Raw genomic sequence first — 15,898 nt, forward strand, 5'->3', positions numbered from 1 at the left:
CTTCAATCAACACCAAGCCAAATGGGGTAACTCCTCTAAACCATTATGTCCGATTCCGACTCCGATAGAGCGGAACGTCGGCCCGGCAGAAGAATAGTCGTCATCCTGGTATTGATCTAAGGGTAGGCCTACAGATAGGAAGTTGGTGGGCTCTCAAATTCTCTCCGAGAGACGTTAGAAGATCCATGAATATCCCTCTGCCGTTTTCCCTTTGCAGATCTCAGTCATGGCGGGATACTGAAACCCTGTAGCCCTCTGGATATCCTCGATGCATAAACTGGCGTAGTGCATCTGATGAGGTGAGCGGGTATTTGCTCTGGCCAATAACAGCGGGATCAGAAGACGATTGTAGAAGACGTTATCTCTGGGCGTAACTGCGCAGATGTCCAGAATCGCTGCAACAGATAACTGAATCCGAGGATCGTTGCACGAGGTTGCAAAAGGATCAGGAAGGCGCATCAGTCGAAGAAGACACGCATGTCGATAAGCTCCTGCAAGCCGTCTCCATTCATGATGGACTGTTGGATAAGCACCTTGTTCAGCGTCCCAGCTCTGCAAGAATCTCTTAGAAGTCTCGAGTACTTCCTCAATTCCTTCGCCTTGAATATCTCCGGTCAGATATGATTTTCCAGCGCTGAGGATCCGGCTCAATTGTGAGAACAGACCGGGTGGACAACCAGCTAGAGTTTGGATATGGGGGCTATCGTGGTCGTGGACATATTCTCGAACTTTTTCAGAGAGGAACAGTTGTCCGGTTCCAATGAGTCCGTGAAGTATGTCAAACCTTGACTGTTAGTGTCACTGATATGATGATGAGTTGGTAACATACCATGCCAATGCAGATATGAGAAAGGTTACTGTTTTAGAGCATGATGAGGTATCTGCTTGGGTGATCCTTTCGCAGAGGGATGACACGCCGTCGAGGTGGCCTCCCATGGTTGGAATAGTTGAAATACAAACCTGAAAGTTGGTCAGCAAATGCTTTCGAAGGACAGGGCTGCGAGAAACCATACGTCATTTAGCACAAGTAACAGCACCATAGCCATCAGGTATTCCTCATCAACGTGTGTTAGCCCAGACATCTTTTCTTTCTGTGCCAGAGACGCCACCGAACGCGTCGCAGATAGTCTATACCCCATTGAAAGACTTTCCAACCCTTGATCATTGTATAGACCACTATTGTTCATATGACTTAAAGACAGTCCAAGGAGAGCGTGAAGGACACCCTGGTGCTGATAAGCTAGTGGAAGGACATACTCCCGGAAGGGATTACTCAGGCCAGTAACTTGGATAGATAGTTGCTCGCTTAGTATAAAATCGACTGTAGGAAATGTTAGTAAAGGTGCTGCGAGAGCTTAGGAGTCTTACAGTGGCTGATTATATGCTGGTGTGTAGTGATATCACTCACGAGATCAGACCCGATATCTGCTGTTCTGGTAAAGCTGATGGGCATAGGTGAAGGTTGGGGGGGAGAGAAGTCGGGTGTCAGGTCAGGCGTAGCTATAGATAAAGGCGATGGCAAAGCGAGGCGCGAAGTATCAAAAGGCACCTCGTCCGCATAAAAGGATGACAAGTCCGTCTCGAATCGTTCATACCCCGACCACGAGTCTTGGAGTAACTGATGTGTCCCTGACGACTGTTCGACGGTACTATCCGGAGTCGCGACCTGTGGTGTGTCGGTATCAGGAGATACCGTCAAGTTCTCCTGGAACTGGAATCTTGGCGGATATCCATCACATGGAAGGCCCTTGATGCGACATCTATCGCAGATAGGACGCTTACGATCACATTTTCGACATTTCTTGCGACAGGTGCCGCATGCAGGATCTATAAGACGAATTCAGCACATCATTATTCATATACGCGTGTAAAAACGGTAAGAGGTGTGTACCTTTTCGGCGAGCTGTAGGGCGGGTAGATGCTGCAGGGCGAGGCATGGTGCTGGGAGTGTTACCGGATTCGGTATGAGAGAGCGACGAAAGTGTGAATAGAAACGAGGTAGGGTGTATTCTATTTATTGGGTTGAACCATTGGGGGAATACAACCAGCTTTTCTACAGGGCTGTTTGACATGTCCGATTCCGATAGCGAAGTCCGAGTGATCCATACACACTGGAACATAGGACATTCACGTAGCCGATACTACTACATCTCCGATCGAAATGATATCTTCAATACAACAAGCGTCTCTTAAGCTGAACCTTAAGAGAACCGAGATTAGTTACAGCTGTAGCGTCCTCGAGTGAACTAGTAAACCAAACTCTTCTTCCGGCCTGGCTTTACTTTACTGCTTGGACGATAGTACACAAGTCCCTAACAATGTATTCTCTTCAATTGATAGACCGAGGACGAAGCTTAATAATGCATAGATCTATTCCTATATTCCTCCATTGATGGCACTTCCTCTTACGGACATTCCCGAAAGATACCCCATTCGGAAGCTGACTTATTCCGATAAACTCATGTCCGATCACCAACATCCCCAAGTCCGACTCCGATTCATATGCAACGGCAACCAATCTGTCAACATTTTATCTCGAACGCGTTGCGAAATGTATATAAACCATCGCAGCAACATTTGTCTTCTTGCACTTGTTTGAACCTCCAAGGTAGCGTCTGGTGATCTCACACCTACAGGGTATCTCGTGATACCATCTTGTGTTCCTTTGTTCAGCCGTCGCTCACTTCCTAAGCTCCTTACGACTACAGGGAAAATATTTATCCTTCAAAGAAGAAATTACCACACGATTTAATATGATATCTCATATTCTACTCGAGATCGCCCTGCTAGTCACCCAGCCGATGGCTATCCTCGTATAGGTCACGTGTCATCCTCGATCAGTATAAACCAGCCAGGAATCCATCATCGCCAACTATTTTTACTCCCTACTTCACACCCTACATGGACCCTTATGCGACGATCTGCGATAAGACCCCAGAACGATCTGGACCCTGAAAATGCTCCATCTGAAGTTATTCAGGGGCGTTTTGATCGCAATTTGCATCTCTGGCCGTGACCATCACCGCCTGTCCTTATCCTTCCTTTACCGCTTTATACATGTTCACCGCCAGAGACAAGCGATTTATGCAGGCTTACCGAAATACAATTATGACGTATCTACCTCCTTGATACAATCAGCTGCCAACAGTAACCGTGTCAAAACACTCATAGACAACCCCAGGATCCCCCAGTAACCCGAATGTCTGGAACATGGCCTGATTTTGACTTGGCACTACTGTATTGTTGCGTCCACTTCATACCTGAAGAGAAAAGAGAGTTGCCAACGGAGATCCGAACTTCTATTATTGGTTGTGCTTATTTCCCTTTGATGCTGGGACCCCTGCACTAGGCCCCATCAGGCGCCTGCTAATGCACATGATTGGCCCACGTGTGGTTCGCCGACCATCGATTCTGACGTCAAGCTTCGATCTGTCAAAACCGTCCAGGATCCGAGGATCGAAAACCTGATCGAAGCAGGAATATTCAAAATCTCGCGACAACCCTCGCTTTTTCTCCCTTCCTTCTCGTATCATTGCCGTATTTTCAATCATTTTGCTCTTGTCACTCCATTGTGGGTGACACCTCATCTTATCGCTAAGCTCAGCTCGTGCACAGTCGCTTACATACAAACACTCTCTCAATGATTCCTTCAGTAGAAGAAACCCTGGCTGAGTCCAGGAACTTCTTCCTCCCACGAGCCCCCACTAATGCCAATGCCGACGCAAACCTAATTCATAGGGTACGAGATTTTGTTTCTTGATATAACACCAAAACGTCTTGTAACCTTTGATTGCAGACAAAGCTCTTACAAGATGCGTATGCACTACGACAACTTGCACAGTCACGCGACATAGATGAATTCCTTAACAACCCCTCACCCATTGACGAGGCCACCATTGATTTCGCGGATGATCTTACCAGTGCGCTTGGCGATGCGCTACGAGCTACACCACTGGTGACTGATACCGATACGCCCAAGCGACCAAGCCGTCGACCAAAGCGCCTATCACGCCAGAGCACCACAAACTCTGCATCCTCAGTGGGAGGAAGTTCGACGAGGAGAAAGTCGAAGCGATGCTATCTCTGCGGTGTGGCTGATTCACCACGATGGCAGGAGTCTGGCTTTGGAAGTCGAGTGTTCTGTAATGTTTGCGGACTGTTGCACTCCAAGAGGGTTGTGCGAAAGCATTTGCTCCAGTCTAGCCGGGGCGATACAGCATCTACTACTGACAGTGCCTGGTCTTGACTATCAAGGGCTACTCATATTTTCTTTTGTCTTTGGAATAAAAGGATGCAAGCTGGCGTTGGGTATAGGGTATATATCGGCTTTTTGTCTTTTATGGATTTCGGGCTATTATCTCAACTTAATAAACATGGATTTCCACGTAGCAATCGCCAGTCGCGGTTGTAATTCTCTTCCGCAACGTCCATCGGGCTGAAGTGTTTATCGACCAAGTACACTTTTGAAGCATCACGACTCCAATGCTCACGCAAGATCTGTTGTCCCCACCCTCACCTTTGCAATATTGCTGCCTCGTGAAAATCCCTTCCCAACTTATTCTTTCGATGGAAAATTCTAAATACGCAGATCTCTCTGCACGGAACTTCCAAGACCCAAAATATTAACTTGCTGCAGAAAGGATCTCCCACAGTCGGGCATAATGGTCCCAACAATGATTTGGAGCTCCATAGAGGTTGGACCCTGGAAATAACGTCTTCTGGGAACATTCTAGCGCCAAGGCCACGTAACCGCTTCCTCGGAACATCCCTCTCTCCAATGACCTGCATCTTTCGCGTACTACCGTAAGACGAGCTCTTTACTGGATTTGTTCACCACCGAGAAAAGTCCATCCGGGGTAAATCTTCTTCAGTAGCGGAGATCCGTTGCTTGCTGATTGGTCAACTCGCGAGCCTCTTGGGACCCTGAAAGTCAATTCTGCCTGCCCTGTGGAAGGCACTAACGGAGCTCCGACGTCCTCTGATTGGTCAACCCACCTCCTCGTGCCTAAAATGACATCAACTGTCGATCTGTCCAACCACACGTGTGTCTGCGCATCGGCGATGAATTTTGAGGGGTGGAATGCTGGAATTCTTCATCTCAAAATCTCACTATTCGTAACCTCATCTTTACAACTGTGATCTCGATCGAGCTATTTGCCTGAAATCGTTACTGCGATTGCATTGCCTGTCACCAATCGTTACCATTGCCGTTACTGTTACAGCGAGGCGTCACTAAAATGCCTGCCAGCAGCAACTTCTTTTTACCGCCAAGTGCCCACTCATTCAACACGTTCGACACAACCGAACTCCAAAACGTATGGCTCACGCTCTGAAAAGGCAGATTCTTCTAATTTGACTTGATGGAACAAGGTTCTCGAAGATTACGAGTATAATTTATCCCAATATGGATATTCTGAACGCCATGACCAACCATACACACAGCTGCAAACTCTTACCGAGGCAGCAGCAGAATCATCTTCCTCACCTGCGATAACTTCAGACACGTCCAAGACACCAACTTCACGGGACTCTATCAGACTATCATCGCGATCTCACTCATCAAGATCTCATCGGCGCAGCAAAAAGGTCTTGTCTTTTACAACCATTCTACATGTGATTGTTCCTAACATGTAGCAGACACCTGATGATTCTACTCCCGGAGTGAAACGTTGCCATATATGCGGTGTCACAGACACACCTCGCTGGAGAACCAACTCTGTTGGCGCAGGTCTTTTATGCAACGTCTGCGGTCTTGTCCAAACGAAGAGGATCTCACGTAAGAATCTCACCGTCAGTCGAGACTCTACATCGACAATGAGCAGCAGTCATCGATGATACAACACTACGGAAATTGCTTGCTTTACCAGAAATTCACAGCCGGAGTTGATTTCGAATTAATTCATGGGAAGTTGTCGGCGTCAATTATATCCCCCAATCTTTATCGCTTTTTAAAAGGCAGAAACGCAGCTCGCTCAAACACGCCCAACACCGCGGATTATCTACTCGCCCTCATCAGAAGCAATCTCACTCATCCGATCAAGCTCATTTGCAAGTCTACCGCCCTGCGCCCCAACGGAATCCGTCACCGCTAGGTCTAAATCAACCATCCACCTGGCCATTATCTCATCCGTACTCCGATCATCAGTCACGAATCGTTGCTCAGTATCTTTCAGCCGTCTCTTCACACGACGTACTTGAGTCTGCTCTATGCTGCCCTGCCGAATCGCCATTCGCATGAAACCCTTAGTTATGAAGCCGAAGACCTTGTACGACATGAACAGTTCTTCAAGACCCGCTACGCAGAGGTTCACGAAAAACTGCATCTCGTCTTTGTTGTGGTAGTCTGTTCGTATGGTTGCATTGGCGACATATATCACACCAGTGTGCCAGATAACAGAAAGAGCTTCGAGTTGGAATTCAAGGCGGTATGACAGTAGGAGGCGCTTCATTTGACGGATTGATACGTGGTACACCGCCCAAGGATTTGCGCGGTCTGCAGCGAATGTTTGCAGTGGAGTGGACGAGAGGTCTGGGCAACGTAAGAAGGGTCTGAAAAGATCTGTAACTATGGCGTGAAAGAAAACACTACACAAGTCAGTCCTGAGAAATTAACTGATGTGTAACAGTCTTACTGCATGAGATAAACAGCATGGCTGCTACCTGGCTGTCGGACCAGTTGAAGGGGCAACCCATCTGCCCAAGCAAGTAGTTGGCGGTATGTACCTTCGACATATTCGAGAGCTGCGGTCTGATTTAAGAAGTTTTCTAGGTCGGGGCCGTAGTAAATCCTGGCTACGGGGACAAATATTGTCCACAGTTTGCACATGGCACGAAAGCCCTTGACGTCCTCTGGTAGTGTGGTTGCAACACCCTCCTGACCAGCAAGGGCAAGGTCGATATCGCCAGGCATCATCAGCCTGGGTGGAGTTTCGACTTCGATTTGATGATAGTGTAGCGCAAATAGACTACATCCGACATGTCAGCACCAGTTGACCAACGCAACGATATCAACTTACGAGGCCCAATTGAAAATGCCCCATGCCGTATACGAAGCCGCCTTCTGCCAATCCGGATAGCCCTGAAGCCAGGCTGAGGCAGACTGAGATTGTGGATCGACATTCAACAGACCCATTATCCTCGCCAGCTCGAGACCTTTTTTCAGAAACATCAACGCCAGTTCATCCTGTCCATGCGTCACGGCCGTCATGCATAGAAGCTGTAGTGCAGATATGTTTGACAAAGTGACAGACTCATGGTAGCCCAGTTGGTTCCATTGAGCCTGGGCCTCAAGAAAGAAGAGCGAGCTCCAGGATGCTGCTTTGGGGTGTAAGGACGTGTAAGCTTGCTACACAAAGCGTTAGCTGTGGGCCAGATGCGTGGGTGTAATTGCCTTACACAGGCCCATCCTAAAAGAGCCGAAACCAGCAATCGAGAACAAAAGTACGGTCGATTCTGAGAAAAGTCTTTGAGATATAAATCAGCGTTAAAGAGTGGAAAGACTGGATAGTCGTTGTTGAGATAAAGTGCAATCACCCGGATTGCAACGTCGTTAGGGATCGGCAATTCTGTCCAGCATGTTATGTCGACTTGATGAAGAAGATTAATGTGTGATCGGGACAGATGCGACAGGTTTTTACACCAGCCATCAAGTCCCTCATCGTCGTTACTGTTCGTGGGAAGCGCCTCGGCCGATTCTGGCGAATTCACATCATTTAGCTGAAGTCGACCTCCCAGCATCTCAGGTTTCCGTGGAGTCAGAAGCATCTCCAGAGGCAAAGACTTAACAGCAATCGGCATCAAGATAGGATACGCAATCGGATGCCGAACCATAAGCTCCTGCTCCATCGGATTCGACGCAGGCGGCAAAAGACTCCCCACGAGATTGTACCGCACCGGCGAAGGCGGCTGCGCAGGAAGCGGTGTCCACGAAGGCGGTGATTTTGAAGAGGATGAATCCGAGGACTCTGGTGTATCAGCATTTGAAGAGGATGCAAATTTGTTTCTTGGCATCTTTCGAAACATCTCAAACAACCCCAACGCGTCAAAATACGGCAACGTGGCTATCAACTCGGAAAGCGCACTTGGGTCCCGGGTCAATCTGGCCAAATGCTGAAGCTGAACTGAAGAAGCTGGTGTTTCGGGTCCGTCTAGATACTCGCATGTCAAGCCGCGTTCGATGCATTTCATACATGACGGACGACTGCGGTCACACTGCGGCACAACAAGGTGTTAGCGACTTATGCCTTTTGCATGAATTTCTGTCAGCACCGAACCGTCTAGAAACAGCATGTACACATTCAATCTTTCATTTCGGATGCGACAGAATGAATTGAGATGAGATGATATGACATCGAACCTTTTTCTTACGCTTCCGACAGGGTTCGCAAGCGGGGACGTATCCAGCTTTCCGGACCGATCCGGGTAGCCTCGCCAGCTGAATAGCCGACGACGCCTGGGCTGCCAAGGTCGGCTTCTGACTCGGAGGCCGTAACGGCTGTGGCTTCTGGGGAGCCATAATGGCTCAAACGAGAGACTTGCCGAGATGGCATGGTTGAAAGGGAGAATATGGGACTTTTTTCTGGGAGGGGATTGTTTGGTCTAGGGGTCCAGTCAGTAGCTGGGAATTTCGCCACCTGTTGGATGCCTGACTCAGCACATTTGGTCTAGACTTTTCTTGGCACTTAGGGACAGGGTTGCATAGCTTTTACGTCATATGGTATGATATCTCGGCAGTTGAAGCTGAAGCTTTATAAAGACATTTTTATACTGTTGTTATTATTGACCTAAGAATCTGTTTTGCACTTCAATTGGGATTGAATAGATCAAGATGTGGCTAAATTGTCATGTCAATAAATGTTCTTCGCAAACGCCGATACAACCCAAGAAAAGACCCTTAGTCGAAACCTACACGGCCTACCTGTTCTAATTGGCTAGGAGTGCCGCCGATTCGCGTCTATCATAAAATAAAGTCTGACTGGTCGTTTTTCCATCCGGATAATATAGGGGATTTTAACCAAGCGATGGCATCAATTAAACATCATCGAACCAGCCTCTTCTCCCATCCGGCTCTCATTTCCGACGAGTCCTTTGCTAGATTTCTGCCATATATGAACTTTCCCATTATAACGTGATCTGCAGCGTTAGATGACCGCGACAGTGAAAGGGTTCATCTGCATTCATGAGCTTGGCTAGAAACCACACAGCTGCCATGGATGATCCTCGACTTCTCACTCTTACCATACTACCATTTGAACACAACGCCTCTTGGAAGTTTAGTGATCCCAGTACCAACGCATCCATAAATGGCAAAAGTCAAATGTACGCATTAAATTTCAGTATCGATAACAAGGTTAAATATAAACGACAAATGGGATTAATGTAGTGAGGTTGGCTTATACATGACACAGTCCTCACACGGCGTTACATCTCAGCAAGACAGCCTACATCATACCACTTGTACCAAGTGACCATGCCGTCAGTAATAAGCTCTCCTGAGAAGTACTCGCAACGGCCTGGGCTTTCGAAGGAATCGTAAAAGGCAATAACCTCGCAACCGTCGAATGCAGCACATCCCTCCAGGCACTCCTTAGCGCTGTTTTTGATTCCGGGGGAAAGAAGAAATGTCATTTCGTGATCTGTGACAAAAAAGCCTGTGATGCCGCAGACATTATCAGCGGGAGCAGCGGCTGATGTGGTAGCCTCTGCCGTGGTAGTTGTGGGGACAATGTCGATTGTGGTGGTTGGGGCTGTAGTGATGATGGTTTCATCGATGATGGTTGCGTCTGTTTCTGAGGCTGATGTGGTAGTAGGGTCTTGAACATTTGTGCTTGTGGACTCCGCAGCGGAGGTAGCAGTGGTCTCAGCAACAGAAGTCTCAGAAACAGTAGTGCTAGTGGCCACTTCAGAAACAGCTGCTGTGGTGCTCTGAACAGAACTCGTGATAGCCTTGCAAGGACCAGCAGCGACAGTTGAGACAGCGGCAAGGGCCACAAAGAGGGACTTGTAGTGAACCATCTTGAATCTTTGTTTTGTTGAAATTGGCTTGATAGCGAGTGACTGAAGGTGAGACCGTTGCAAAAGAGTGACTATAGGAACGACCCGTAATGAAATAAAGTGCACGAGTGATGGTCACAATCTGAGGGAGCAATGAGTCTTTATATATTTCCATCGACATTCATCTAATCCCCAAGATGGAGAGTAGTATGAGACTAAGGATCAGATCCCTGGATAAGCTGGACGAGACTATCGGTAGAGTAATTTGAGTTAAAAGTTGGTGAGTGTCACTTGAAGCTAAAATATGGAGCTGTTTGTGTAAGATCAGGGGTCTTAGTGATCTAAAAACGCAATCGCGTGGGCTTAAGATTAAGGATTCAATAGTTTCACTCAATAGTTTCACCGTGCTAGAGCTATTCCTGTCCACGGACATAAGCCACGATTATCTAGTATGATTGACGCTTCATTAAAAATCGGGTTTTTATGACTTTGCGATATTAATCTACTTTCCCACAATGTGGCCAGGAGCTCACTCAGTTTTAGTTGGCCTCTTTGGTGTTGGAGAAATTGTCAATAGTTTTGACGCACATCTTTCAAGCGGCATCAAAAAGGAGTTCTTGTATATATAGTTCGGGATTTATAGTCGCCATAGGTAAACGAAATCATAAAGGAGTAACATAAAAAATGTAAAGCTCATTACCTTACAGTTGTAAATTTCGGCCAGGCAGCTTTCGCAATCAAAGATCCGCGCATGGGTGTTGCCAGCCAACCAGATATGCGCAGAACTCAAAACGAACGAATCAGTTTATAAGTAAAATAGCAATGAAAGTTAAAGCTAACCTTAATCTTCTTTTTTATTCATGGCATTCACAGGTTTGCAAAGCCTTAGCACAATTGACACTCAAACCCAAATACCCTACACTGCTTGCCCCACGGCCCAATCTCGGCTAGCAAAAAAGCCCACCATAAAAACCTTTCCCCCTCACGAAATCTTCCCTTTCTTTCCTCTTCAAGCCCATCGCCCTCCCCAACGCTGCGTTTCCATGCTACAAACAGAGAGATTCCCAGAATCTCTCACCTATTCTTTACGCATGTGGGAAATTCGGAGTAAGCCTCATCCTCACCACCGCCTGCTTTTTAGTGGGATCGGTCTGGTCTGCCGGTAACGGTCTGGCGTCAATGTACGTCTGCAAAGGACATCAGAAATCTCAGAGCTGCTGCTTGATCAGTTGTCTCTATGGGAAGTCTTTGCGAGGCTCGTTTTGGGAAAAACTGAAGTGCGATACGCGGCGTCCGGTCCTTTGGACTGGATGACTCAATTCCGATCACTCTGGGGAGGGCGATGGCTTCACCTTTTTTTTCCAGGTCAGTATTTTCTTCACGGTTCAGGATGTTTACTAATTTGGAGGGGTGGTAGGAAGGGTAAAGCGAGGAGGAGGAAGAGGAAGGGAGGGATAAGAGGAGGAATGGGGTTTTGTCATTTCGGTCGTTAAATACGAATATTCTCAATCATCACTATTTTTTCCCGGCGCATTGAATCCATGCGATCCTGTCCTGTTCTGCCCTGAAGCCAAACAAATCACGAGTATTGCTCGTCCTAACCCATCCAGAAAACACCACCGAACGCCGTCGTTAATACCCTAGCAATACAACTTCCATCGAACCGATCAAACATCTCCCGAGTCCAACCCCCTCACGATCGCATAACTCGTTCCCGCGGCCAACATGCCAATAACAAGCGTCTGCACCGCTCCCCAAACACCCGCGCGATGGTTGCGAATCGCAACATAGTTCTTGACATACCCAAACACCAACAAGACAGCAACCGTGATTCCGATCGATACCCACAAAGCCTCGCGCACGCGCGGCATGACAAAGTAGGGAATCATGGGGATAAGACCGCCGATGAAGTAGCTCAGACCCATTGTGACAGCAGAGATCCACGCGCGGTGGACGTTGGGCTCTTCAAGCTTGAGCTCAAAGTCCATCATGAAGCGCACCCATTCGCTGGGGGACTTGCACAGTTCGTCGACTAGTGGTGCTGCGGCGCTTCGGGAGATGGAGTATTTTTGTAGTACGTCGTACACACCTGTTCTCTCGTCAGAGGGGCGGTTGTGGACTGCGAATTCCTTCTTGGAGGCTTGGGAGTGGTAGGCGTCCCGTTCTGTGACGGCTGCGAGGTAGGCACCTAGACCCATGCTAATCATACCGGAGAAGAGCTCTGCTAGGCCAGCAATAATAACAACCTTTGCGCTTCCGAGACTGGAGAGACCAGCCGTCAAGGCGAAAGGGACTGTGAGGCCATCGGAGAAGCCAATGATGATGTCGCGTAGGATGTCGCTGTAATCCACATGGCATTCTTCATGTTTGCTAGGACAAGGATGAAGAGCACGAGTGTCGTATGGTGTGTGGCTGCTCTGGTAAGAGATTGAGCGCTCAACAGTAGGCTCAGCGGGAAGAAGGGGACTGGTATCAGAAATGTGCGTCATTGTGACGGGAGAAGATGGTGAAAATATGGATGTGGTGATAATCGAATGGTGTTTAGAGTAGCGTTGTCTTAATAAAGCAATTAATTCGCCACAATCTGCTCAATTTATAATCAACAACACAATGGGAATTCTCCGATATTCCGTGATATTTGATCTGATTCCCCCAATTCACCGTCGCCGCAACGCCTGTCTTATATCTTTTCCTTCGCTCTTTGTCTCTCCACTGCTGCACAGACCGAACTGGACGCTTCTCCGAAAGGGAATAGACCGATGCAGCACCCATCGCATCATCCACCAATGAGAGTTCGTGTATTCGTAATATGGTGGTAAACAGAATCAGCACCGCAACGCTCTTAAATTTGTACTCCATCGACTAAGACCAATTAATTATTCAGGGAGAAGACTTTTTACAAGATGGATACGAGTATTGCGAAAAGGGATAGAGAAATTTTATTAAATGCTCGCTTTATTACAAAAGTGGTTTAAATCTGTGCGAATGGAGGCAATTGAGGCAAGAGACCCAAGCTACCTACAGCTTGGCGTCACGCTTCTTACGCTGGTAGAGCATCACCTCGAAACCCTGCACACCACCATCTCGAATTACTCGTCTCAAAATCTTTCCACTGGGAGACTTGGGAATCGCTTTCACAAAAACAATTCCACCTACAAGCCACTTGTACCGCGCAGAGTGGCTCTCCACCAAGGACTTAAGATCGTGCGCCAAAGTCGTAAGGTCAGCTTCTGACTTATCCTGATCTGCAGCGACGACATAAGCACGAGGCCACTCTGTCGCTTCGCTCTTGTCATGCACGCCAATTACGCCAGCATCTGCGACATCGTCGCTGCTGCACAGAATGGCTTCTAGTTCGGCGGGCGCGACTTGGTAGGCGCGGACTTTAATGAGCTCTTTGATGCGGTCCGTGATGCAGAGGTTGCCTTCTTCGTCGAGGGTTCCTACGTCGCCGGTGCGGAGCCAGCCGTCGGATGTGAGGGCTTCGGCTGTAATGCTCATGTCGGGGGTTTCAGAGCTTCCGAGACCTTGGGTGGGAACGTAAGCGCTCATTAAACCGGGAGACCTGACGAGGATTTCGCCTGGGGCGCCGAAGGGAGCAGCTTTGGTGGTTGTATCATCTGAAGATGACTCTGCTTCGCCAGATGCTGCGACCATGAGTTCCACGCCCCAATGAGGCTTGCCTGTGTCGTTCTTGTAGCCGTGCATATCGTTTTCTCGTAGACCTCTTTGGACTGTGATGCTGCATGCTTCAGACATGCCGTAGCCCAATCGGACGAGGAAACCTAGTCGTTGGAAGACCTTCTCTACGACTTCGTGGCCTAGTGGTGCTCCACCAGTTACGCCTGCGACAACACTACTGAAAGCATTGCGTCCGCGTGCGTCGTGTCGCGCGAATGGTTCCACGACGGGCGACTTGGCGAGCATGACAGCGACGGGCGGCGCCATGTGCAAGTAGGTAATCTGTCGTCGTGGAATAGCGGACAGGACTGTGTCGAGCTTGAACGCAGGCATGATAAACACGCTAGATCCGGTCGCGAAAGCCAGCAGAAAGATGTTTGTTAATCCAAAGACGTGGTAGAATGGCACATAGCCTAGCCATCGCTGATGAAAGCCGTAGAAGTCCGCATCGTGCCACAGCGACGCAATGGAGAAGTTGATGGCTTGGTGAGAAAGCAGGACACCCTTTGATCGACCTGACGTGCCGGATGACCAAAGAATAACAGCAGTGCGTGTAGCAGCCGATTCGGGTGAGAAAGGGTGAGCGGTAGTAAGAGGCGAACTTGTGTCGACAAGCAAGTTCTTCCAATCCCCATCCTCAGCATGCGATGCGGGCGAGAGAGGATACAAATCCCTCGCAACATCAACTGTGTAAACGCGCACACTATTTTTGTAAGCCTCATCCTCTTGCGACTCAATCGCCTTCTCAACAGTATCAAGAAGCGCCTTTGCAGTGAAGAGCACGCGCGGGCGGGAGTTCTTGATGATCCACGCGAGTTCGGTGGTAGTCAGCGATGGCGACGCAAGTGTGGCGGTGAGACCTGCTGCGATTGTGCCCATGAAGAGCGTCGCGAAGGGAAGACAGTTAGGGAGCTGGATGAGGACCACGGGTGCGACTTCGGGACCTGTGCATGATGCTGTTGGGGGGAGAGTCTCGAGGGCGTTTGGGTCGAGGCCTAGAGATTGGAGATTTGATGCTAGAGTGAGGGCGTCGCGTTTTACGCGAGAGAATGTGAGAGGACGGTCTGAGTAGCCAGTGAGTGAGATGAGCAATTGAGTGATGAGACATCATGTGAGAGGATTGATGAAGTGAATGGGTAGGGCTGAATGTGATACCGAGTGAGGTTAGTGGATGCAACTTACCGCTGGCATGGTCAACGAAAATGGGCTGATCATCTTTAATCTTGGGTACCCTCCTCGCTCTAGGCACGTACTCGCTCTCATTCTGAAAAGGATTGCTGAAAGCAAAGTCAAAGACGTTTGCGCCGGGTACATTAGCGGTTTGTCCTGCATAAGCAGGCTTAACAGAATCTGTCGCCATTTTGTGTATGCAGTATCTCGTCTGTCCCGTTCTGTGATGTGTCTTGAGGTGTTTTGTGTCGCTGAGGTAACGTGGCTGACAGGGGTATATTACGGTGCGGTGCAGTAGTGGTTGATGATATGATGGATTGTTCAAGTCTTGGTAAAGGACGTCTTATATTGAGGCTCAAGATTAGATGCTTAGACTAGTTACCTTGGGTATAGAGACCACGTCGGGCCGGCGTGGGGATTGAACACTGCGGAGACCCCGCGTTGGAGGGCGACTCTCTCGGGCCTGGTAGACGGGAGCCGGGCCCTGCGGCAGTTGGCGTCGGCTTCCGTTACCATGGACGACCCCGCTATAAGCATTCGTTCACCCGAAGAAATCCATCAAATAAACTAACCAGCAACTATTGCCATATAAAGAGAATATGAGAAATCAATTGATGCAAACAAACAACGATACCCTTATGGCCTATTGCTTTCTCTTCCTATTGCTTGTTTCCTGTCATCGCCATTGATTCGTGTACAAACTGATTGATCAAATACCCGGACATAAGAATATCCATCCCCGCTCCGAAATAGGTAACCCGAGGAAATTGTTAGTGCACCAAAGGCTCCAAATTAGAGTTAATGGATCGCTTGCCCAAAAACACCCTGCTGTCCACCTCGGTATTGATCCAACTAACCTCATCTACTCCTCAATCGTCGGGAACCACCACGGCTCCTTTCTTATCTTGAGTGGGATCAATAGTCGTAGAGAATTTCATGTCCTTGATATATTTGTAGAGGCATGTTTGCGATGACAAGGTCAATGGCACAGAAAGCTTTGGAGAATGTATCGTGTGTGTCTTCGCTTTCGTTCGTTTCTGTTCGTTTACTGTCT

At 48.4% G+C, this 15,898-nt stretch overlaps 6 protein-coding genes across 6 annotated transcripts; 1 reads left to right on the forward strand and 5 right to left on the reverse strand.

The window, feature by feature from the left end:
- Positions 1-174: 174 nt before the first annotated feature.
- Positions 175-1,937, reverse strand: FIESC28_05711 (uncharacterized protein; the record flags this gene model as incomplete). Its single annotated transcript, XM_031159856.1, has 5 exons — positions 175-784; positions 830-960; positions 1,014-1,321; positions 1,369-1,827; positions 1,892-1,937. The coding sequence occupies 5 exons, from the start codon at positions 1,935-1,937 to the stop codon at positions 175-177; spliced, it is 1,554 nt and encodes a 517-aa protein (XP_031016171.1).
- A 1,703-nt stretch (positions 1,938-3,640) lies between these two features.
- FIESC28_05712 (uncharacterized protein) lies at positions 3,641-4,246 on the forward strand (the record flags this gene model as incomplete). Its single annotated transcript, XM_031159857.1, has 2 exons — positions 3,641-3,739; positions 3,797-4,246. 2 exons carry the CDS (start codon positions 3,641-3,643, stop codon positions 4,244-4,246), a joined length of 549 nt encoding a protein of 182 aa, XP_031016172.1.
- Positions 4,247-5,999: 1,753 nt separating this feature from the next.
- Positions 6,000-8,549, reverse strand: FIESC28_05713 (uncharacterized protein; the record flags this gene model as incomplete). Its single annotated transcript, XM_031159858.1, has 5 exons — positions 6,000-6,585; positions 6,633-6,965; positions 7,017-7,345; positions 7,396-8,080; positions 8,368-8,549. 5 exons carry the CDS (start codon positions 8,547-8,549, stop codon positions 6,000-6,002), a joined length of 2,115 nt encoding a protein of 704 aa, XP_031016173.1.
- An 871-nt stretch (positions 8,550-9,420) lies between these two features.
- Positions 9,421-10,014, reverse strand: FIESC28_05714 (uncharacterized protein; the record flags this gene model as incomplete). The annotated part of the gene is made up of 1 exon (XM_031159859.1): positions 9,421-10,014. One exon carries the CDS (start codon positions 10,012-10,014, stop codon positions 9,421-9,423), a length of 594 nt encoding a protein of 197 aa, XP_031016174.1.
- A 1,646-nt stretch (positions 10,015-11,660) lies between these two features.
- FIESC28_05715 (uncharacterized protein) lies at positions 11,661-12,482 on the reverse strand (the record flags this gene model as incomplete). Its single annotated transcript, XM_031159860.1, has 1 exon — positions 11,661-12,482. The coding sequence occupies one exon, from the start codon at positions 12,480-12,482 to the stop codon at positions 11,661-11,663; it is 822 nt and encodes a 273-aa protein (XP_031016175.1).
- Positions 12,483-13,011: 529 nt separating this feature from the next.
- FIESC28_05716 (uncharacterized protein) lies at positions 13,012-15,034 on the reverse strand (the record flags this gene model as incomplete). Its single annotated transcript, XM_031159861.1, has 2 exons — positions 13,012-14,738; positions 14,857-15,034. The coding sequence occupies 2 exons, from the start codon at positions 15,032-15,034 to the stop codon at positions 13,012-13,014; spliced, it is 1,905 nt and encodes a 634-aa protein (XP_031016176.1).
- Positions 15,035-15,898: the final 864 nt, after the last annotated feature.

Source organism: Fusarium coffeatum (genome assembly GCF_003316985.1).
Source record: "Fusarium coffeatum strain FIESC_28 chromosome Unknown BRIP53273_contig_122, whole genome shotgun sequence".
NCBI classification, from domain to species: domain Eukaryota; kingdom Fungi; phylum Ascomycota; class Sordariomycetes; order Hypocreales; family Nectriaceae; genus Fusarium; species Fusarium coffeatum.